The sequence below is a fragment of the Mustelus asterias genome, chromosome 24 (assembly GCF_964213995.1).
Source record: "Mustelus asterias chromosome 24, sMusAst1.hap1.1, whole genome shotgun sequence".
Taxonomy (NCBI): Eukaryota; Metazoa; Chordata; class Chondrichthyes; order Carcharhiniformes; family Triakidae; genus Mustelus; species Mustelus asterias.
In genome coordinates, this window is record NC_135824.1 from 14,126,068 (window position 1) to 14,150,585 (window position 24,518).

Consider the following 24,518-nt stretch of genomic DNA (forward strand, 5'->3'; position numbering starts at 1 on the left):
CTCTCTCACACACACTCTCTCTCTCCCTCACACACTCTCTCTCTCACTCTCTCTCTCCCTCACACACACTCTCTCTCTCACACTCTTTCTCTCTCACACACACTCTTTTCTCTCTCACACACTCTTTCTCTCTCTCACACACTCTCTCTCTCCCTCATACACACTCTCGCTCTCACACTCTTTCTCTCTCTCACACACTCTCTCTCTCCCTCACACACACTCTCTCTCACACTCTCTCTCTCCCTCACACACTCTCTCTCTCACACACTCTCTCTCACACTCTCTCTCTCCCTCACACACTCTCTCTCTCACACTCTCTCTCTCTGTGTCACACACTCTCTCTCACACTCTCTCTCTCTCTTCCTCACACTCTCTCCTCACACACTCTCACTCTCTCTCACACATTCTCCTCTCTCTCCCTCACATACACTCTCTCTCTCACACACACTCTCTCTCTGTCTCACACTTTCTCTCACTCACACACTCTCTCTCTCACACACACTCTCTCTCTCACACACTCTCTCTCTCACACACACTCTCTCTCCCTCACACACTCTCTCTCTCTCTCACACACACTCTCTCTCTCTCACACTCTCTCTCTCACTCGCACACTCTTTCTCTCTCACACTCTCTCTCCCTCACACATACTCTCTCTCTCTCACACTCTCTCTCTCTCATACACACTCTCCTCTCTTTCCCCACACACTCTCTCTCTCTCTACCTCACACAATCTCTCTCTCACGCACTCTCTCTCTCTCTCACTCTCTCTCACACACTCTCTATCTCCCTCACACACTCTCTTTCTCTCACACACTCTTTTCTCTCTCCCTCACACACTCTCTCTCGCTCACACACTCTCCTCTCTCGCATTTTCTCTTTCACTCCTCTTTCTCCCTCTCTCACACTCTCCCCTCTCGCTCTCCTCTCTCTCCCTCTCACACTCTCCCCCTTCTCACACTCTCTCTCCCACACTCTCTCTCCCTCTCTCACACACACTCTCCCTCTCTCTCCCACACTCTCGCTCCCACACTCTCTCTCCCTCTCTCTCACACACTCTCCCTCTCTCTCCCACACTCTCTCTCCCTCTCTCTCCCACACTCTCCCTCCCTCTCTCTCACACACTCTCCCTCTCTCTCCCACACTCTCTCTCCCTCTCTCTCCCACACTCTCCCTCCCTCTCTCTCACACACTCTCCCTCTCTCTCCCACACTCTCTCTCCCTCTCTCTCCCACACTCTCTCTCCCTCTCTCTCCCACACTCTCTCTCCCTCTCTCTCCCACACTCTCTCTCCCTCTCTCTCCCACACTCTCTCTCCCTCTCTCTCCCACACTCTGTCTCCCTCTCTCTCCCACACTCTCTCTCCCTCTCTCTCCCACACTCTCTCTCCCTCTCTCTCCCACACTCTCTCTCCCACACTCTCTCCCTCACACACTGTTCTCTGACAGCCCCTGTCACTGGCACACTTCCTGATCTTTTTGTGGTTTCTGGGTATCTGCTGGTGGATTCTCGCCCTTGGCTTCGGCCATTCATCGGCAGAGGGGAGGGAAAGCGGTCCATAAATGAACCCCTTGTTCCCGAGGCTGAACCAGCCCCCATTCCCACATCCCTGGGCTGAGTTCCAGCTCTCCGCCCCAGTGAGTTATTTTTTCAGCGCTGCAGATGTAATGTTGGCATATTTGAAGACGAAATACAGTGGCTGCAATTTATAACTTTCAACTGTTAAATCTCTGAAAATTGGATTAAAAAAAAGAAGCCCTCCTGATTACTGTTGCCTACTCATTACTAAAATCCCCAGAGAGGAGTAGGAGGAAAGAGAGGAGGGGAGGAGGGGGTGTTTGATTCCCACTCACAGCGGTGATGCACAGAATTGGAAATCTATAAACTGAACGGGGCGCGCTCGCCTCCAGCCTCCTACATCACATCCCTCTAATCACGTCTGCTGTTTCTCTCTCTCTCTCTCCCTCTTTCTCACCGACAACACGCAGCATCCCTGCGTCACTGTATCTCAGTCTAACCCGGTCTCTGTACTGGACAAACCCCCTCCTCTTGGCTCCGGATCTGAACCACCTCTCTCTCTCTCTCTCTCTGCACTCCCAGGTGTTTTGCCAGTTTCCCAGGGAATTTCCAGTCTGTCAATTTCGGGGTCTGGGTTAGTTTCACCTCTCCTCCTCTCTCTCTCTCCCTCCTTCCCTCCCTGGCCACCACCTTGAGATTGCTCCGGAGTGTGTGTATTTGCCTCCTCTCTCTCCTACCCCCCACCGCCCCCCCCCCCTCCTCTCTCTCATTGGGGCAGACCTAAAGTACCCAAAGTGGCAAATGCAGACAAGAGGGCTGATGTGAATGAAGATGTTCTGAAGGGGACAGTGCCGTTTGCTCCAGTCTTGTTCCCCTTGTCTGTCACCTCTCTCTCTCTCTTCCTCCTGTCACTGGGAGCGTGTGAGCGGCTGGGGAGGAGAGAGAGAAGAAGATTTTGTGTTTTTTTTTGTGTAGGGGGGGGGGCAAAAGAAAAAGACTCGTGTCAACAGTTTTTTTTTCTGAGACCACTGACCATGTCGTGCCGGCCCGCCTTTGCTAGCCGGGGATTTCTCTGGAGGATTCTGTGGGTTACTTGCAGTTTGCAAAATTGTTTCTGGGTGCTGGGATGCCCAGGGAACTGCATCTGTAAAATCAGCCAGATTTATTGCAACCAGCCCGACAATGTCACCATCTTTCCCGTCTTGGATTTGCAAGAGATGGAGAACGTCAGGGAAATGTAAGTAATGTTGCTTCTTATTATTGCCTTCCGTGTGTGTATGTGTTTTAATTTCGACACACGTCCCTCGCAGGCGCTGGGCACTCAGTCAGTGCACAGGATTTGGACATTTATCACAAGCCCGACCTATTCGCCTGAAAGATGGGCTGCTGTGTGAACAAAAGAAGAAGTCCACTCAACATTTGACTGCATTTTTTGGGGGGTAAAATAATAACGGTACTCGCCACACAGCAGCGGCTTGTGGGGCGAATTGATGGGAACAACGCCAGGTCTATAAGTTAGCAGGCAGTGTGGGACTTAATAAAATGTTTCCTCTCGCACCGCAGTGCAGTTAAAATTCCACCTCGCACGTTCTGTTTTTGTTTTAAATTTACATACAAAACTGCTTCTTTTTAAAAAAAATAATCCGTGTTTTATAAAGAAATCTCAGTGGGTAAAAAATTTGAGACAAAAATTACAGAGACCCTAGGAAGGTTATTCCCTCCATTCTGATACTGAAAGTTAATTTACTTCAATAATGAGTCAGCAGGAGGAATGGAATTTTTAAGAAGCGAATCTTGTAGCACTGAATAATCCCCACCCCCCCTCCACCTCCACCCTTTCACCTTCCCACTGATCACCTTCTGGGATTCTGCTCTGGATGTTATCTGGGATTCTAGGATATCACCAGGGTTAACACTGATGGCAACCACCGCCCCCCCCCCCCACCCCGTGAGCGGGAGTCCCAGTCGCTGAGAATCAAACGGCTGATAGTGTCTGGCTTTTAGACATTGGGGAGATCTGGAATGCTTTGCAAATCCTTCATCCCAGGAACAGGAGGCAATGCCTACAGGATGGGCTGGGGTCTGGCATAATTGCACACTTCAAAACCGCCTCAAATCTTTTATTTATTTTCGCTGTCTCCATCTGTCTGAACTTGTCTGAATATCTGGGTCTTTCTGTCTCTCATCTTCTTACCCCGTGTCTCCATATCTGGGTCCCCCCCCCCTCCCCTCTAATGTCTGGGTCTCAGTCTCTCTCCCCCTGTCCCTCCTTCTTATTCTTTCCCTGTGTGTCCCCCCAAGCGACTCTAATCTCTGTCTTTCCCTACCTCTGTCTCTCAGTCCCTGTCTGGGTCTCTCTCTCTCTCTCCCTCCCTCCCTCTCTATTTCTCAATGTCTCCATTCATTCATTCCCCCTCCCTTCGCCATCCCATTGCGCCCCCCCCCCCCCCTTCCCCTCCCTGCATCGCCCAATGCAGAGAGCTGAGGAGTGATAGACCATGATCGGCCCTGATGAGTCCTCCAGGGCCCCTGACAGTAACCTGCCCGGAATGAGTTGAGAGAGTGCGACCTTCATCCAGACCCTCAGTCCTGGTTCCTCAGCAACCGCCCCCCTCCCCCCACAGAGGGGGCTCGAACGCATTTTTAAAGGAAAATGCAAATTGACAGATCGGGATAGGGACGGGTATGCGTGAAGTTTGTTCGAGGTGGATTGACTTCAGATGTAGAACAGAGTGGCTTTGCAAGCACCCACCGTCCCCAAGGCCAATGTTAGCTGTTCTCAGAAGAAAAGTGCCACTTTCAGGGTATTTTTTTTGTGTCAAATGATTTCTGCTATCCCACAATATTTGATCAAATGAAACATCGCAAACTTCCCCTCCTCTATAGCCAGCTAGAGATATAAACTGCTCAATGCTCCGCCTCGCCCCCATTCAAATATTGATGGGCAAATATGAATTGTCCCCCCACCCCCTTCTTTACTGAAGCCACACAATGTCATTGGAAATGTCTTTAATATCCAAAAGGTTTCAAACGAACTCTTAGAGCCAGGAATCTCTGAGATTCACAATTATCTCGCAGGTCTGGTTCCCAACACATAGGGGAGGCTGCAGGCTAACATTTTGAACAGTACGGCTACAGCGTGAGGAAGAGCAAGGGGACTCCAACTGCAGCAGTCAAACTCGCTGAAATTCCCTCTCCTCAATTCACCATGTTAGCCTCAGCAATCACCGCGGAGATTAGGGACCGGGGGCTGGAGGGAGTGAATGAGTTTATAAGAAACCTGGGCTCCAGTAAACTGTTTGGAATCTGAGGGAATCCCAGGAATTCCAGAGTTCGGATCTGGTCTGAGATTGAGAACACCACACTTCTGGCAAATCAACTTGATTAGTTTCCTGCTTTTAAAGTGCTCCCCGAAAGATTCAAATTGAGAAAAAAAAGTTTTATTTTTTCTTGTAAAATATTTCTTCGTTTTGTTGCGATTGGACGGTGCAGGTCTCTGGGAAGCTCCAGTCCCCATGGCACACGCCAATGTTTGATTCAGAACTGTCACAATCTCACCAATGGCAGAGTCAAAATATTCAGCAAGATAATGACCTTGTGACAGCACAGAGAGGGTGCAGCGCGGGACTTCCGCAGGTTCCAATCCAGAGCCTGACATCTGGGAGGGAGCCGGATTAGAGACTGAGTTTAGGAATCAGGGATTGGGGATCAGGGACTGGGATCTGGGATCAGGTGCTGGACTCAGGGACTGAGATCAGGGACTGGGATCAGGTATTGGGAACAGGGATTGGGATCAGGGACTGGGATCTGGAATCAGGGTCTGGGATCAGGGATTGGGATCAGGGACTGGTATCTGGGATCAGGGACCAGGGATTGGGAACAGGGATTGGGATCAGGGACTGGGATCTGGAATCAGGGACCAGGGATTGGGATCTAGAATCAGGGACTGGAATCAGGGATCAGGATCTGGGACTGGAATCAGGGATCAGGATCTGGAATTGGGATCAGGGATTGGGATCTGGAATCAGGGATCAGGGATTGGGATCTGGAATCAGGGACTGGAATCAGGGATTGGGATCTTGGATTGGGATCAGGGAATGAGATCAGGGATTGGGATCAAGGACTGGGATCTGGGATCAGAGGCTGGAATCAAGGATTGGGATCAGGGACTGGGATCTGGGATCAGATACCGGGCTGAGGGTCCAGTGTTTGGGACCAGGCGTGGGGTCAGGTGCCTCATTGGGTAGCGAGTTCCTGAAGCTGAGATTGAAATCTTGGCCAATATCCAATACAATGACTGCTCCAACCATTCCCTCCTCCAGCCTCCCTTTCTCATTGACTGTCACTGAGTGAAGAGGGATAGAGTGGCACCAGGAGTGGGCTGGGACATTTAACAGTGAGAGAGAGAGAGACTTGGAAAGGCAAGGATGTGACGAGGACACTGATGCAGAGGTTGAGGAAGATGTGACGCGGTGTGACAGTGACAGACTTTGTGGAGAGAGTGACCGAGGGCAGGGAGGCGATGACAGTGTGTGAAGTGGAGAGAGTGTAACACGTAGATACAGAGGCGGGGAATAAGAGCGTCTTCACACAGTAGATTCTATTGATGGGAATTCTCACCCAGTTCCTATCTTGCTGAATAATTTATTGCAAAATACTAGTTGCACATCTTTGTTGTTCACTTTATAACTGCGGTGTATACAAATGGCCGGGAAGAAGGTATAAAATCATCCCACGGCCCTGGGCAGCATATCATTGCACCCAGTTGCACTCTGAACAACTGATGTGCTTTTCAAAGAAAATAAGTAACTTAATGGCGATCTATGGGAAGCTAAATTAAATTAACAGCCCGATATTGCACTGACATTGCTCTGCCACTGTTAACATTTGTAAATTAAAACGACTCAGCCATTGAAAGGAGAGGGATCCTAAACTGGTCAATAAAGCCACAGATGCAGTCTCTGCTGAAGGCTGAAGCTTGAGCCGGTTAACACATTAACCTGATCTCCGGGAGAATGTACAACCGCCAGTTGCCAGGAAAACATTTCAAAACAACTTGGTCATTTTTAAAACTAATTGACTTGGAGATGAGCAAAAAAAAATTTTGCAAAACCGCACCCTTGGAGTGTGAAAGTAGAGAAGTGTTGTTGTAATTGTGCAGGGTGTTGGCGAGACCACATCTGGAGTATTGTGTCCAGTTTTGGTCTCCCTATTTGAGGAAGGATGTGGTGGCATTGGAGGCAGTTCAGAGGAGGTTCACCAGATTGATTCTGGTGATGAAAGGATTGATGTATGAGGAGAGATTAAACATTTTGGGCTTGTACTCACTGGAGTTCAGAAGGATGAGAGGGGATCTGATCGAGGTATGTAAAATTCTAAAAGTGATTGGTAGAGCAAACATAGACAAAATATTTCCTCTTATGGGGCAATCGAGAACAAGAGATCACAGGTATATCGTCTATATGGATTTCAGTAAGGCATTTGACAAAGTCTCTCATGGCAGTTTGGTTAAGAAGGTTAAGGCTCATGGGATACAAGGAGAGGTGGCTAGATGGGTAGAAAACTGGCTTGGCCACAGGAGACAGAGGGTAGCAGTCGAAGGGTCTTTTCCCGTCTGGAGGTCTGTGACCAGTGGTGTTCCACAGGGCTCTGTACTGGGACCTCTGCTATTTGTGATATATATAAATGATTTGGAAGAAGGTGTAACTGGTGTTATCAGCAAGTTTGCGGATGACACGAAGATGGCTGGACTTGCGGATACCGATGAACATTGTCGGACAATACAGCAGGATATAAATAGGCTGGAAAATTGGGCGGAGAAATGGCAGATGGAATTTAATCCGGATAAATGTGAAGTGAAGCATTTTGGAAGAACTAATGTAGGGAGGAGTTATACAATAAATGGCAGAGCCATCAAGAGTACAGAAACACAGAGGGAACTAGGTGTGCAAGTCCACAAATCCTTGAAAGTGGCAGCACAGGTGGAGAAGGTGGTGAAGAAGGCATATGGTATGCTTGCCTTTATAGGATGGGGTATAGAGTATAAAAGCTGGAGTCTGATGTTGCAGCTGTATAGAACGCTGGTTAGGCCACATTTGGAGTACTGCGTCCAGTTCTCGTCGCCGCACTACCAGAAGGACGTGGAGGCTTCAGAGAGAGTGCAGAGAAGGTTTGCCAGGATGTTGCCTGGTATGGAGGGTCTTAGCTATGAGGAGAGATTAGGTAAACTGGGCTTGTTCACCCTGGAAAGACAGAGAATGAGGGGAGACCTAATAGAGGTGTACAAGGTTATGATGGGTATAGATAGGGTGAACAGTGGGAAGCTTTTTCCCAGGTCGGAGGTGATGATCGCGAGGGGTCACGGGCTCAAGGTAAGAGGGGCAAGATATAACTCAGATATCAGAGGGATGTTTTTTACACAGAGAGTGGTGAGGGCCTGGAATGCGCTGCCAAGTAGGGTGGTGGAGGCAGACACGCTGGCATCATTTAAGACGTACCTGGATAGTCACATGAGCAGCATGGGAATGGAGGCATACAAACGAATGGTCTAGTTGGACCAAGGAGCGGCACAGGCTTGGAGGGCCGAAGGGCCTGTTTACTGTGCTGTACTGTTCTTTGTTCTTTGCATGGGTTGAGAGGCAGTAGACTTAAAACTGAGATGAGGAGGAACTACTTCTCGCAGAGGGTGGTGAATTTGTGGAACTCGCTGCCCCGTAGCGCGGTGGAGTCTGAATCATTAAATGGTTTCAAGAAGGAAATAGATATATTTCTAATTTTAAAAATGGGTGAAAGGAATATTAAGTTTATTTATTAGTCATAAGTAGACTTACATTAACACTGCAATAAAGTTACTATGAAAATTCCCTAGTCTCCACACTCCGGCGCCTGTTCGGGTACACTGAGGGAGAATTTAGCATGGCCAATGCACCTAACGTGCACAGTCTTTCAGACTGCGGGCAGAAACTGGAGCACCCGGAGAAAACCCACACAGACACGGGGAGAACATGCAAACTCCGCGCAGTGACCCAAGCCGGGAATTGAACCCAGGTCCTTGGCACTGTGAGGCAGCAGTGCTAACAACTGTGCCACTGTGCCGCCCCGTGCTAGATATGGGGAACAGGTGGGGAGTTGGATTTGAGATCAGGCAGAGATCAGCCATCATCTGATTGAATGGCGGAGCAGGCTCGAAGGGCTGAATTTGCCTATCTCTGCTCCTAATTCCTATGTAACTCAAATTTCCTTCTCCAAGCTCCTGTGAATTAATTCCGATGTTCCTCATAATCCAACAACATTTTAAAAAATGAAATTAATGCACTTTCTAACAAGGAGCAGTTCCACTCAGTGTTTACTTTCTAAAGTATAAAATGTATTCATAACTATTCTGGAAATAGGAGGTATAAAATATTGGAATTACCCAAGACTAGCACAGGAAAAGCGTTATTAAGATTGACGGTTCTCCGGTATACTGTGCCCAAAATTGGGCTCTGGGAATATTTTCCTGCTTTTTTGTATTTTAAGTGTTAGTTCAGAAGATAGAAATAAAACTTGGTGATATTTCACACCAAATCTGCCTGTATTGGCCTAGCGTGTCCAGCTAGTTTAAAGCTCTTTACAAAGGTTGTACTATTTTAGTTGTGGGGGAAAGCTCAGAAATGGTACTGTGTGTTGAGGGCAATCTATCTCAACTTAACTGGAAAATCCATGGTGTGTATGAGGGAATGAGCCCATAGCTCACAGTAACTGTCTACAATTATTGGATCTATATTTATAAATGTAACCCTTGCATCTAGCGCAGGCATGTCAAGTGGTAAATTCCAGTGGTGTCTGGAAAACATAAGCATGGTAACAATTCTGTAACAAAATCTCTGTAACAAAAAGGACCCCACACACCCCGGACATTCTCTTATCCACCTTCTTCCAACGGGAAAAAGATACAAAAGTCTGAGGTCACCTACCCCCCAACTGACTCATGAACAATTTCTTCCCTGGACTTGTCCCTGTGATAAGTCCAGGGACTTATCTCGCACTAAGTTGATCTTTCTCTACACCTTAGCTATGACTGTAACACTACATTCTGCACTCTCTCCTTTCCTTCTCTATGAACGGTATGCCTTGTCTATAAAGCGTGCAAGAAACAATACTTTTCACTGTATACTAATACATGTGACAATAATAAATCAAATCAAATCAAATAAAACCGTTCATGAGTGTAGATGGCACATAACATCCAACTGATACTGCTAAACATTCAAAAAGATTTGTGAGACCTCAGTCTTTCCAACACTTTGCTAGGATTAGCATATAGATAGAACTGGCTTATATTGATCCAGCTTAATGTATATAAAGCTCAACATTAAGACAAACACATTCCCACCTAATGATTAGACTTGAGAAAGGCCAAATATAATTAACATTCAAAGGCATTTTTGATTCCCTACTCCTGATTCTAAAATGACATTCCTTGTTGACAGCAGATGCTCAGCATGTGGGCACCTTTCATCTTTGGTTGAATATTTTTGAAATACAGAATTCTAATTGATGTGGGGCACCTCTGGTGAGTTAGTGTCAACCTAATATTGGTTTTGTGTACCCGTGTTCAGGAACCTTCACTGGGGTTGTGTGTGTATAAGGCAGGAAATAGTCCTATGCTTCCCATTTCATCCCATTACATGTCATGAGTGCTGTCCAAATGTTTGATCTATTCATATTCTTTGTGCACATAAACATGTGCCAACAAGCAGATTGACTAGTGCAGATGGAGGGGCGTGTGACCTCAACACCAGATCAAGGCTTGTTTCTTAACTGAATGGGTAAGGGAGGTCTTCATCTCTCCCTGTTGTATCTTTATAAAACAGCTTCCCCTCCCTGATTATAAATGAATTGTGGCAGGAAAATGTGGCAGGCCGCATTTCATAGAGGCCATGAGTGGACTGTGCTGATAGCTCAGTGTGTACATATGTACTGCTTGAATGTTACTGAGCCACAAGGCCAAGGAGAATCCCGGGATTGAAACACTCGTGTGTGTTTGAGTTAAATAAACTTGATTAAGACACAGTTGAGCCACAACATCCAACCCCTACCACCCCCCCGTGTGGCTGGACTTGGGAGACAAAAGTCAGCCAGGGCTCCCACCCTGACAGGTTTACTTGAAGCTCCAGCCCCTTTCCGCTGTCCAGCTGTTATCCAGCACCCTGTGTCTTTAATAATACTAATCAGCTCCCTCGCACTGTCAAGCTCAGTTACTCTTTCCAGGATTTTAAGTGATTCTGATGGTGAGGCTATTTATTCTAAGCTGCCTGATCTAAATGGAGTAAACCTTATTTAGCTTGTGCTCCAGTATTAATAGGAAAGCAAAATGTTGTTCACTATAATTCTGTACTGGGAAAGGGTGCTAAAAATACATTCTAAGTGTTGTGTGTGTTTTTACAGAATGTTCATTAATTACAGGGGCCATAACGAATACAATCTGCTGGAAGATTTCATCAAGTATCCCATTGTACTATTAGACAAGGTTGTTGTTCAATAGCTCATTATGTCAGTGTTATCAGGTCGGGAATTCCAGGATTCTGACATGGTGATGGTGAAGGAATGGTGGTGTATGCCCAATCTATAATGGGGACTATGTGTTGGAGAGTGTTATGGACTCTTGTATTGTCGAATAGAGTGTATGTTATGTAGGGTGCTTTCAAGTTGGCCATACATAAATTCAAATGTGTGTTTCGCAATGTAATATCTTGAAATGTGTGCCAAATGAAAGGTTCAACTGGTGAGCAGTGCTGTTCATAATGTAATTACCAGGTATTCTGGTTCATATACTGAGAGCAAATAATTGCTTTTGAGGGAATGATATTTGACACAGCAGTCAAGCATTTCATATCTAAAAGTAGCATTCTGACCAAAGTCAAGTGTGATCTAATTGTATCACTGCTGCACTAATGCTCAATCTGTGCACTCACTCTTTAGTTCAAGTCCTCGCTTCCCAGGTTTCTGTTTTTAAAACAAAGTTCCCTGCACCAGGTCCATTTAACAGGGAGCAATTGAAGAATAATTTGATTTTTAAAAAAATTGCCAGGTGGCCCAGATGTAGGATTTTTTGAAATTCTGTAGAAGGAATCTTGGTGGAATTAACCTTTTTCCTGTAATAGATCAAAATTATCCCTGATTGCAGTTTTATGTCTTATCTTAAAATGGAATAAACCATTAAGTGATTAGTGGCTTAGGGAACTCAGTATCCTGCTCCTCCATCACTGGCACACTGTGACTGCTGTGTGTACTGTCTATCGGATCCATTGCAGCAATTTACCAGGCTTGCTTCAACCTTCCTTCCCTCCCTCCATGACCTCGACCACCAAGATGAACCAGAGAAGCAAAATCGGCAGAGCGCTCTCAGCTGGAAGTCTCGCTTCCAGTTGGCAGAGCATCCTGACTTGGACACATGCCAGTGGATTAAAATCCTGCAATCTAATACCATGGTACCAGGGCAAAGAGTTGCCCACGGCTGAATGATGCAAACAGGCGCATTCCAAGCTCCAGGGAAATAGATTGCAGGACGCACTAAAGCTTGGGGCAGCTGCTGCAAAGGCACAATGGGAAAAGGCCACTGTCTAAGTAAAGGCCTTTCAGCTTGTCGTATGAGGAATGGTTGAGGACACTGGGTCTGTACTCGTTGGAGTTTAGAAGGATGAGGGAGGATCTTATTGAAACTTACATGATACTGCAAGGCCTGGATAGAGTGGACGTGGAGAGGATGTTTCCACTCGTAGGAAAAACTAGAACCAGAGGGCACAACCTCAGGCTAAAGGGATGATCCTTTAAAACAGAGATGGGGAGAAATTTCTTCAGCCAGAGAGTGGCGAATCTGTGGAACTCTTTGCTGCAGAAGGCTGTGGAGGCCAGGTCATTGAGTGTCTTTAAAGACAGAGACAGATAGTTTCTTGATTAATAAGGGGATCAGGGGTTATGGGCAAAAAGACAGGAGAATGGGAATGAGAAAAATATCAGCTATGATTGAATGAAGGAGCAGACTCGATGGGCCGAGTGGCCTAATTCTGCTCCTATGTCTTATGTCTTCTGTCTTATCATAGGGCACCAAAGTGCTGGTAACACTGTGGAACATACCCCTCAGATTGTATGCCTGACATTGAATGTCTATTGTATCACATGTATTGAGGTATCTCGAAGTGCAACATGATTTATGGAGAAAAGTTGAATATTATTGCACTTTCCATAATTTCCAATTTGAAATGTTTTGGAATGTACTTCAAGATATTGTACAAATAAAATGCATTTCTTGAAAAATTACCAAAGTGGTTCAAAGAAGAAGGTCCATTGATGTTTAACGACTGACAATAAACACGACCTTGTTAATGCGGCAAACAGTCCATAAATACATTTTTAAAATGTATTTTTTAAATGCTTATTGACCATGGAGGATCATTGCAAGATAGCAACTCTGGTGAAAATATGAGACAAATCAAAAAATAGTGATAAGCTAACACTAAACCTGGGTTAGAAAAGACCTACTCATTGTAGAAGGGAAGGACAAATTGTCAACAAGCCCTAAAGACTTCCTGGCCAACCTCGTGGCAGAGTGACAAGACAAAGAGTTTGCAATAAGGAGGGTGACTGTTCATGACTGAGTATTTGAAATTTAGGAGGAAATTCAAAGAAGCACAAAATGCATTAATATTGATGAAGCATTGTCAGACAAGAGTGGTTGCACTGGTGACAGAGGGTATGGTCTAGAGACGGGAGAGAAACTACAAGATGTACGAGACTGAATCCATCTAAGAGATAATTATATTTTCCAAGGGTTGTTGCTATATCAGAGCCATGGTAAAGGGTCATGATTATGGAAAGGATTTGAAATGGAGATCTGTAGACCTGTGATCTTTTATACATTTTTTGCGACAGGGTACATAAACTACCAAACTGATCCCAAAGGCAATTTAATTAGTGTTTACATAGATGCATTTATTCTTGGATGGATCGGCTCTGCTGTTACATGAACTCTTGGACTTCTGTTGAAGCTGGATAATGAACATTGAATTCAATCAACTGCGTTTATTGGAACCCATTTAATCAAACTGTTTCAGTCAGGCAGCCATTGAATAAATGTCAATGTACAAACTTCGTATCATTCGGCAGAAAATCTGCAGGAACATGTAAACAGTTGCAATGATTATCAATCATTGCGATGATGAAACTGCTTTTTTATTCAGGAGATAGACCCCTTAACCTTGAGGTTCAAGTGGGGCATTGGTATTCCAACTGCACAACGACGTCATTGCTTTATGTGCACTGATTGTGAGTCTGTGAAAATAATGGTGTTACATGCTCATTGCAAAGGCTACCACTTGTGAATTAACTAAATCATGATCACTGTGCTAGTTGGCATGCTATTCTTGCCTGGTTTATGTTTCCTGTGCAGGCTGGTCTCCCATATTTAACCCTTCCTAAGCATCCCAAACTATGCTCCCAATGTCTTAAATGCTCTAAGTCCAGTTTACCTAACACCATTGTGCTCACTAACCTAAACTGGCTTCTGGTCAAGGAACATGTTGATTTAAAAATTCTCATTCATATTTTCAAATCCCTCTGCAACCTGGCCCCTCCCTATCTCTATAATCTCATCCAGTCCCAAAATCCTCTGAGCTATCTGTGCTCCTCTCATTCTGGCCGCTTGAGTATCCGGGTGCTCCGGTTTCCTCCCACAGTCCAAAGATGTGCGGGTTAGGTTGATTGGCCAGGTTAAAAATTGCCCCTTAGAGTCCTGGGATGCGTAGGTTAGAGGGATTAGCGGGTAAATTAGCGGGTAAAAAAAAGGGATTCGCGGGTAGGGCCTGGGTGGGATTGTGGTCGGTGCAGACTCGATGGGCCGAATGGCCTCCTTCTGCACTGTAGGGTTTCTATGATTCTATGATTCTATGATCCTTGGTTTCAATTGCTCGGCCATTGGTGGCTTATGTCTTCCATAGACTTAGGCCCTAAGCATTGGAATACCCTTCCAACACATCTTCACTTCAGTTTTCCTATTTGAAGGCACTCCTTAAAACTTAGCTGTTTGACCAAGCTTTTAGTCATCTAAGCTAAAATATCCTTATGTGGACCGGTGTCATATTCTGTGTTATAATGCTCCTGTGAAGCCCCTTGGGACATTTTATGGCATTAAAGGCACTACATAAATAAGTTGTTGTTATGGGTGACAGGCTATACTGGCTGTGTCCATGTTTAATGTGCTGCGTGATGAATGGTTTCAGCCGCGTCCATATTCATTGTGTTAAGTGATGGTTTCTTCCAACTGGGCATACGTTTCTCTGACACATTTCTGCTCTGTTCAATTTTACTCTTCTTTTGCGTGGGTTGCGGAGGGGGGAGAACAGGATTTAGGGGGAGAACAGGAGTAGGGGGAGAACAGGATTTAGGGGGAGAACAGGAGTAGGGGGAGAACAGGGGTTGGGGAAAATAGGACTGGGGAGAGGAAGGGTGGGGGGAGAGCAGGTGTTGGGGACAGCAGGAGTTGGAGGAGAACAGGAGTTGGGGAGGGAAAAGTACATGAGTTAGGGAGGGGAAGATGAATCGGGGAGGAGGGAGAACATGGGTTTGGAGGAGAACAGGGTTAGGGGAGGACAGGAGTTGGGGAGAATGGACTGGGTTGGGGAGAACAAGGGTTGGTGGGTAACAGCTGTTGGGGAGAATGAGTTGGGGGAGAACAGAGGTTGGGGAGAATGGGTTGGGTTGTGGAAGAACGGGGGGAGAACAGGGTTTGGGGAGAGAATGGGTTACATTGGGAATAGAACCAGGGAGAACAGGGGCTGGGGAGAGGAGGGGCTGGGGAGAGCAGGGGTTGGGGGAGAGCAGGAGTTGGGGAGGAAGGAGTACATGAGTTGGGAAGGGGTAGAACATGAGTTGGGGAGAACAGGTGTTGGGGGAGAACAGGGTTGGAGGACATGGCTTGGGGAGAATAAGTTGGGGGAAAACACGGTTTGGGGGAGAATGGGCTATGTTGGGAGAAGAACGGGGGAGGGGGAGAACAGTGGTTGGAATTGGGCGGATATCCGGGGTTGGGAACTTTTTAATGTCTGCTATTCCTGAATTTTCAAGATTGATTGTTCTGTTGTTCGGTGTTCTGGTCAGGGGATTTGGGGACTTTTAATTACTTGCAAAATTTCAGGTTGAGCTTGAGATGGGTTGATGGTTCAGTCTGCAGCAGATGTTCCAATGTTTTGGATGAATTCCAAGGAGTTTTAAAGCTGCAGCCATTTACTAATGTCATGTAGAAAGTCACTACATCTCAATAAGAAATCTGTTGAGCTCCTATTGAAATAATGGAGCAGAGAGCAAGTCCTTAGCTGTTTGAAACCTGTTTGTTTTTTCCTCCAGCAGGTGCACACGTTAAATAACATTTTTATTTATCCAAATTTATTTGGCTGGGAAGACAGGAATTGTCCCAAGGGCATTGTTCTAACCAGACCCAGTTTCCATTGGGACAGTTGTCGTTCCGGGCCCTTATCTTGGTGCTCTGATGTTCTGCAATATTTACACTCCAGCCTCATCTTTTAAAATAGACTTGGGGCTGAGACAGACTGCCACAAATGAGATTTGTGGTGAACAAAAACACTGAAAGCGAGCTGCAAGGGACATAAATTTCCTTGCAACGGATCTGTCAAAAGAAATGGCACTGCGATCCGACCTTTCCTGCAATAGAGTCGCTTGCAATTTCTGCGGGCAATCGCTGAGAGTCTGACAAAGAGTCTCTGAAACTCTCAATATCCACATTTAAACAGATTCATTTTGTGAACCCACAACACCTGGAACTGAACGTTAAAGGAGTTCAGAGCCGTGCGGGGGCTCATGGATTTCTCGTTCCAGGTTTAACATGGTGTTCTTTCCTTGGATTTCATGTAAGACCGGAATGTTTGGACAGGAGTCATTCATCCCGAGTCTCCAGGCCTCAGTTCGATTGTAGAGGGGCGTCAGGTGTAAACCAGCAACCTCAAGTGGCAGCTTGAGGTGTGGGCATGGTCCATTTCGATCGGGATTCACGAGGAGGTGATTTCTTTGCATTTTGTTCCTCTCCTTTTGTTACTGAGTTCTTTCAAGAGACTTGTGTTGCCAACTGTTGGTTGAGATGCAGATCAGTCATGATCTAATTGACTGGTGCGGCGGTTCAGCATTTATTTAACTCCTATGATTTCACAATAGATTTTCCACTGGAAAAGTTCCCCGATATCTTTTTGGAAGTGGAGGAGGAAGTGGATTCACAGAGGGCAGTCAGGCCACAGCAGAGGTGCTCTGCACCTAAACTCCAGCAGCCTCACATTAATGGAGAATGGGGCAGAGATGCAGTGCAGCCTTCACTTATCCAGGGTTTAGAAGCTTTGATTTACCAGGAAAGCCACAATGGATTTATGCAACTCGCTGCAGGCAGACCTGTAGCCTAACTCCATCACAGGCAAAGTATCGCCAGCGGCTGTGAAAACCACTTAACTTGTATGTGTTGGAGCTGTTTCAAGTTTCCACTGGGGACATCATAGATATCCATCAACCAATAATGGACAGATGTGTGAAACAAGTCTCAACCTTTGCATAATTTATGAATTCTTCCAGATGTGATGTTAAACTGAGACCCCCTCTGCCCAGTTAGTTAGGCGGGTGGGGAGCTAGTGGTATTGTCACTAGACTAGTAATCCAGAAATCCGGGGTAATGTTCTGGGGAGCCGGGTTCGAATCCCACCACAGCAGATGGTGAAATTTGAATTCAATAAAAATCTGGAATTATAAATCTAATGACGACCATGAAACCCATTGTCAATTGTCGAATAAACCCATCTGGTTCACTAATGTCCTTTAGGGAAAGAAATGTGCTGTCCTGACTTGGTCTGGCCTACATGTGACTCCAGACCGACAGCAATGTGGTTGACTCTGAAATGGCTGAGCAAGTCACTCAGTTCAAGGGCAATTAGGGATGGGCAACAAATGCTGGCCCAACCAGCGACACCCACATCCCATGGACAAATTTTAAAAATGAGCCCATTGCAGTATTCTGTCAAAACAAGAAGGGTTTCCCTCTGTGCCCTGGGGAATATTAATCCCGCAACCTAAAGTACTAAACAGATTACCTGGTCATTCATCTCATTGCTGTTTGTGGGATCTTGCCATTTATGAACTGCCTGCCGTGTTTTGTACTTAACAATTGTAATTGCATTACAGTCACTATTCATTGGGTGTAAAGCAACTTGGGACATTCTGAAGTCAGGAATGGTAATATGTAGGAGCAAACTGGTTCTTTCTTCGTCCACAAGCAATGCTGCCTTGACAGATCTGGGGGTGTCCTGCAAACGCCCACAATAATTTGGGGGATTGTTACTGTATACTGCACATCCTTTGCAAAAATGAGCAACAGGGGGATCATTCCACAGGCACATTAAAGGCGGATTTTCAGGCCGCGCTCCCCAATAAGTCCGGAAAATCCCGCCTGAGGTCACCGGACCTTTACATGGCCTATGTCCCGCCTGCTTCGATTCCTGTGGCAGGCAGGACGGGAAAATCCCACCCTAAGAGCATCAGCAAGACGGTAGGCCTAGAGAGGCTGCAACAGGGAACCCATTGCATGGCGATGGAACAGCTTTATTTGGAAATGTGGTCAATTCATTAAGAGTCTTGTTTGCATCTTCTGTATTCCCTCCATAAATATCACCAACAGTATCCCTTTGTTGATCAACTCACAAAGTTCTCATTGATACCACCCAATGAAGCTCAATTCTAAATCGATGCCAGAACACTTTCAGCAGAAGTGGCAAATTCATTGCAATCAATACATGCCCCTACTAATGCTTCACTGTGGAGATGGCCTGAAATACGCGATAGCAACTTCAAGCTGGCGTTTCATCCTCATTCTACTTCTGTAGTGAGGCTACTGTGTCGAAAGGAGGTTACCAGGAAGGGTCTTTGCTTCCTGCCATTTGGATCTTCAGAAGAACCTGCTGCAAGATTGTATCGCTTGGCTAGTCTGGGACTTGTATATCTTTGGATACATGAGCAAGTGGGGTTGGTGGGAAGGTCTGGACATGCTGGTGTTAACATCACTCAGATCCCTTTCAGCCTCAAATAGGGTCTGATCTGAGTTTAAGTTTAAGTTTTTATTTATTAGTCGCAAGTAAGGCTTACATTAACACTGCAATGAAGTTCCCCTAGTTGCCACAGTCCGGCACCTGTTCAGGCCAATGAACCTAACCAGCACGTCTTTCAGACTGTGGGAGGAAACTGGAGCACCCGGAGGAAACCCACGCAGACACGGGGAGAATGTGCAAACTCCACACAGACAGTGACCCAAGCCAGGAATTGAACCCGGGTCCCTGGCGCTGTGAGGCAGCAGTGCTAGCCACTGTGCCACCCTGCCGCCCCAGAAAAGTAATGATAGAAGATTGCATCGTTTCAAATTGCATTATAATTTCATCAAGTCTTCCTTTGCCTTTCAAACATTCGACTGATGCGAGATCATTAGAAATTGACTTTATTATGCGATAACTTCATTCCCAATATTTCCGTAATGTTGTAGCTGTTAAACATCCTTCAATCCACCAAATGGACATGGATTTTTTTCAGTGAATGGAGAATCACTCATTGCTGACTTCAAGGAAAGATCACTCTGGCCGAGATTCCCCTCTTTTCCGGAGGACAGTTTAAATGTGGCACCAAGTTTTTTTTTTCAACTTAAGGGGCATGTAGCAACAGTCGGCAGATAAACAGTCAATCACATTGAAATATTCACACACAGCAACGCAGGAACTTACAGGCACTTTAATTTCAATTTACATTTTTCAGATAGCAAAGTAAATCATTGGATAAAGATAAAAGCTAAAATAAAGACAGATTTAACAAATGTGCTTTTTTAAAATTATGTGGATTTGTTTTATCATTATGGAGAAAGTTGACATTCATAAATTAAGCCGGTTTTCAGGGGTTGCCAGTGTTTAGCACTAATTATGAAGTTAACACTCCATTAAATGTCCAGTTACATCACACTTAATAAAGTGTATCTTTGCCACATGTTTTTACTTGGAGATTAATAGAGTTTAGAGTGGAAATCGTTAGGGACCAGACCAGAAACCCCAAGGTATATTATGAAGTTAGACTAGACCCCCACCTTTTTGTGAATTTTTGGCATTAGTGTAAGGAATAGTGTAATATTATAAAAAGAGGCTGGATAGGTTGGGACTTTTCTCCATGGAGTATAGGTGGGTGAGGGGTGATCGTAAAGAGGTTTATAAAATCATGAAGGGGCATGGATAAGGTGAATAGCCAAGGTCTTTTCCCCAGGGTAGGGGAGTCCAAAACTAGAGGGCATAGGTTTAAGGTGAGCGGGAAAGATTTAAAAGGAACCTGAGGAACAACTTTTTCACACAGAGGGTGGTGCGTATATGGAAAGAGCTGCCAGAGGAGGTGGTAAAGGCGAGTATAATTACAACATTTAAAAGACATTTGGACAGGTACATTGATGGGAGCGGTTTAGAGGGATATGGGCCAAACGCAGGCAAATGGGACTAGATCAGTTTAGGAAACCTGGATGGCATGGACGAAGGGCCTGTTTCCGTGCTGTATATCTCTATGATGCTATAAATCCATAAGGTCTCTCACTCCAGGTGCGACTCTGTTGACATACAAGGAAACTTTTATCAAAACAAACTTTATTTAACAATACAGTTTTAAATGAATTAGCTTAAATTTTACCAATTAAAATACTAAAACTTGACAAGATACAATTTCTTAACTGCTAATCTATCACTATTAGTTCCAATTTAAGCAGTATTCCTCATAGACTTAAATTCCTCTTCAAAATCAATTACCAAACAACCCAGACTTAAGTGCCGGTCCATGGACTACCAGTCCTCAAGCTTCCAGAATACCTCTGAAGAGAGAGAGAGAGACCTATTTTTCCTCGCAGGTGCCAAACAGCAGACTCCTGAGAGAGAAAGAGACCTCTTGCTTCTTTCAAAACCAAACAGAAAATTGCCTGCTTTCCCCCGTAAGCTTAGCTCCTCCCCTTCACATGACAGTCTCTTGTCAATCAATCTAATCAAAACCCTTTCCTGAAACCCCAGGGGAAAAACCAAAAATAAACAAAAATGCATTTTCTCAGATTAACACAAACACCCCATTAGCTAAAACTAATTATCTTCCTGCATGCTCAGCATGGAGCTGCCTGATGCAGACATATTGGCACCATATGAACAGAGCTGAATTTTAAACATATCCCTGTACAAGAACCATGATAAAATACATTTCTTAAAGGCACAGTATTGTCACAAAATTCTCATCAATTTAGTTGATTCCCATTGATTGTTGGGGGTGTGAGGGGGGAGGGATCTCTGGAGAAGTGTAGAATCAGTGACAGCGATTGAATTTTACAAGTGTCTTCGGAACCGAATTAAGGGTCCCAAGCTTGCACTTGCTCGCAGCGGAATCACCGCAGTTATTTTACTGGAGGTAGTCTATTAATTGGCTACCTCTGAACCCACTGCCAAACAAAGACAAAAGAGGTGGACACTGCCGCAGCAGGTAGGAAGACGAAGGCGTCGAACAGGAAAATAGAAGTAAGAAGTTCATGATGGCTGAAGCTGATTGGGCAGGGGGACACCTTTGAAGGGGGTTCATTGGGGCACTGGAGGATGCATTTCTTTTCTACCAATAGAGACTCCAACTCCAATGGTTATTGGGCTGTTGCAGGGTGATCATCTCCCAGGGGCTGGAGGCCTCCGCATGTAACAGGCAGCCACCCCGCTGCCGGCAGAGTGCCAGAGACCCTGCCTAATGGTCCAAAATCGGGTCCTAACCATGCATTTGGCTGCCCACCTGCTTGGGTAGCTGATTAGCATTCTGACTCAGCCCCCTTCCCACTATTGGGAAACTTGCCTGGCGGCGAGACTTCCTAGTGTACTGGATCTCACACCTTTGTTGCTGTCATCCAGGAGCCAATAGAATTCAAACGCAGAGGTTTCTGTCAGTTTCTGTTTAGCAAAGAGTGAATGCTGACAGTTTTATTGCCATGACCACTCCAAAAGCTGGGCTGTGCTGAATCCCCAAAATTACTCATGCAATGTCTGAAGTGGCTAAATAAATTTCCATCTGTGTGGCCTGTCCTTCACTAAAAGTGAAGTTCCTGAACGTTCATGAATTCAACATTCTTTTTTTTTGGAGAGAGAATAGAGCCAGGCATCCTGGCTCGAAACATTGGCTCAATTCTCTCTCCACAGATGCTGTCAGACCTGCTGAGATTTTCCAGCATTTCCTGTTTTTGTTTCCGATCCCGGCATCCGCAGTATTTTGCTTTTTGTTCTTTTCTCTTTTGTTGCTTGGTAATTAATGATACTGACATTTAAAATCAATGCTTTTTTGTTCTCCCAGGAGACAGCGAGTGAAAAAAGAATGTTATTTCTCTGATAAATTTCAAGTGAGATAAATTTAGATTTTTGTTATGCTAAATTTTATTTTAGTAGGTTTGCATGACTCAGTCCGCTCTCTCTGGAGTGTTGTCACTCCTTATATTCCTGGTCGTGCTTTTACCTCTTCAGGCATCTTAAGTAATTTTGTGTGCACCCTGGGATAAGGCAGAAGACCCTCATCAATTTATTTCAGCGACTGATTTTGTCTCATGTTCTCACGTGATCGTCTTAGTCTCTGGAAGGCGGTGGAAAACTACTCTGCCAGATTTTCACATGGGATTAACTGCCAGGCAAATTTATGGAACTGTAAAAGACCAAACTGGAATAGTAACAGGAACGCAAAATGTCCTGTTGAGCTTAGATAACAACGTTAATTGCTGAACAGCAAGAAGACATGTTAGTTAGCACCTGGTGCAGTGGAAAATAATAGTTTGTGTTAAAGATCAAATTAATGGACCAACATTTGCTAGATGAAGTTTTTCTCATCCATTCATGGGACACGGGCGTCGTTGGCTGGCCAGCATTTATTGCCCACCCCCAGTTGCCCTTGGGGGGGCAGTTGAGAGTCAACCACATTGCTGTGGCTCTGGAGTCACATCTAAACAGGTAAAGGCGGCAGATTTCCTTCCCTTCAGGACATTAGGGAACCAGATGGGTTTTTCCGACAATGGGTCCCATGGTCATCAGTGGATTCTTAATTCCAGATATTTTTTATTGAATTCAAATTCCATCACCTGCCGTGCTGGGATTCGAACCCGGGTCCCCAGAACATTAGCTGAGTTTCTGGATTAATAGTTTATTATTAAATATTGTCACTAGAATATTAGTCTAGCAATAATAATTAATAATAGACTGTTAATCCAGAAACTCAGCTGATGTTCTGGGGACCAGGATTTGAATATTAATAGACTATTAATAGATTAATAATCTTTTAATTAATTAATAGATTAATAGTCTAGTGATAATGCCACTAGGCTAACACCTCCCCATAATCCTTGCGTATAACGCTGTTTGGTAGATCCTTCCCTCTCTCCCCTGAACGTGAAACGTTTATGGCCCAAATCGCTGAAAATGCAAATTATTAGTGATCATGTGACGTCTAACACTGTGGTGAGAGGCAGAGCCAATGATTTGTCTCCTTAACCATGTGACCTAAGGAGAGAGAAAGGATCAGGAGCATGGAGGAGAAAATAGCGTGAATTAGATTGGAAGTAGATACAGAAAGAGAAGCAAAGAGAAGGAAAGAAAGCTTGGACTGAGAGAGGAAGAAAAAGTAAGATGACAAAGAAACAAATCTCTTGGAACAATTTACTACCTGCTGGAGTGAGAATCCAGTTTCCATTGTCCCCATTGTGGGCTGGAGAGTGGGAGTGGCCCAGCAGCACTGTAACTTTCGCAATTGAAAGGGTTCTTGCACCATTGGACACAGACCCTAACTTCCTTCTTAATTCATTTTAAAAGCACAAACACAGCAATTCCAGGACAGCCAAGACAAGGTTGACAAGTAGTTATGGCAGCCAAGAGCAGAGAGCCACAAATCATCCAGCAATTTGTGACACTTGACAACTCACAGTATCTTTTCTTTCCCACGATCTGGTGGGTACACAGTAATTAGGCTGAGTGTATAAAATCAGTGCTATTTTATCATAACCAATAAGAAGTTTAAAGTTTAAAGATTAGTGTCGCAAGTCGGCTTACATTAACAATGAAGTTACTGTGAAAATCCCTCAGTCCCCACATTCCAGTGCCTGTTCGGGTACACTGAGGGAGAATTTAGCATTGCCAGTGCACCTAACCAGCACATCTTTTGGACTGTGGGTGGAAACTGGAGCACCCGGAGGAAACCCATGCAGAGACGGCGGGAATGTGCAGACTCTGCACAGGCAGTGACCCAAGCCGGGAATCGAACTTGGGTCCCTGGCGTTGTGAGGCAGCAGTGCTAACCACTGTGCTCCTGTGCTGCCCAAAGGGGGCCAGTATCTATCGGAGGGGATTGTGAAAGTGAATGGTTTCAGTTCCAACCAATCCATCAGGAAATATCAGACAGTTAAGATGTGGCCAACTCATGAGCAAACGGAGGTTTACAATGATCCATTTGTCACCCACAGAGAGTCCTGCTTGGTGGCAATTGCAAAATTGTTGATGTGGAAAAAAAAGACCAATAAGAGTTGTCTGAGAGTCCCATGGATACTACCGATTGAACATCTAATTTTCCAATTTAACTCAGAGCTGCAAAATTTCTGTTTCTCTTAAATAAGGTCTAAACCAATTGATAAATGATTAACCAGAATTGGATCAGGGAATAAAGAAATGCGTGGCATTGAAAGCTTTCATGAGATCCGAGAATGAAAATCCACATAAACCCTGATCAAAAGGATTCAGAACCTTCTCATGGATGCTGAGAAATCTGAGTAAAACAGGCAGAATAGGAACGGGAAGGATGGAGAAAACAGGGCAACAAAAATATGAGCAGTGGAACAGGACAGATAGTGCAGGAGCAACATTGTTGTGTGATTTATGGGGCAGCACGGTAGCACAGTGGTTAGCACTGCTGCTTCA

The 24,518-nt window shown here is 45.2% G+C and overlaps 1 protein-coding gene across 1 annotated transcript in view; it reads left to right on the forward strand.

The window, feature by feature from the left end:
• The first annotated feature begins 2,633 nt into the window (after nt 1-2,633).
• LOC144511044 (NT-3 growth factor receptor-like) overlaps nt 2,634-24,518 on the forward strand; it is an 826,965-nt gene continuing 805,080 nt past the window's right edge. Inside the window, exon 1 of the mRNA XM_078241014.1 lies at nt 2,634-2,752. Within this exon, the coding sequence (XP_078097140.1) occupies nt 2,733-2,752 (20 nt within the window). The 5' untranslated portion in view covers nt 2,634-2,732. The remainder of the gene's footprint in view (nt 2,753-24,518) is intronic.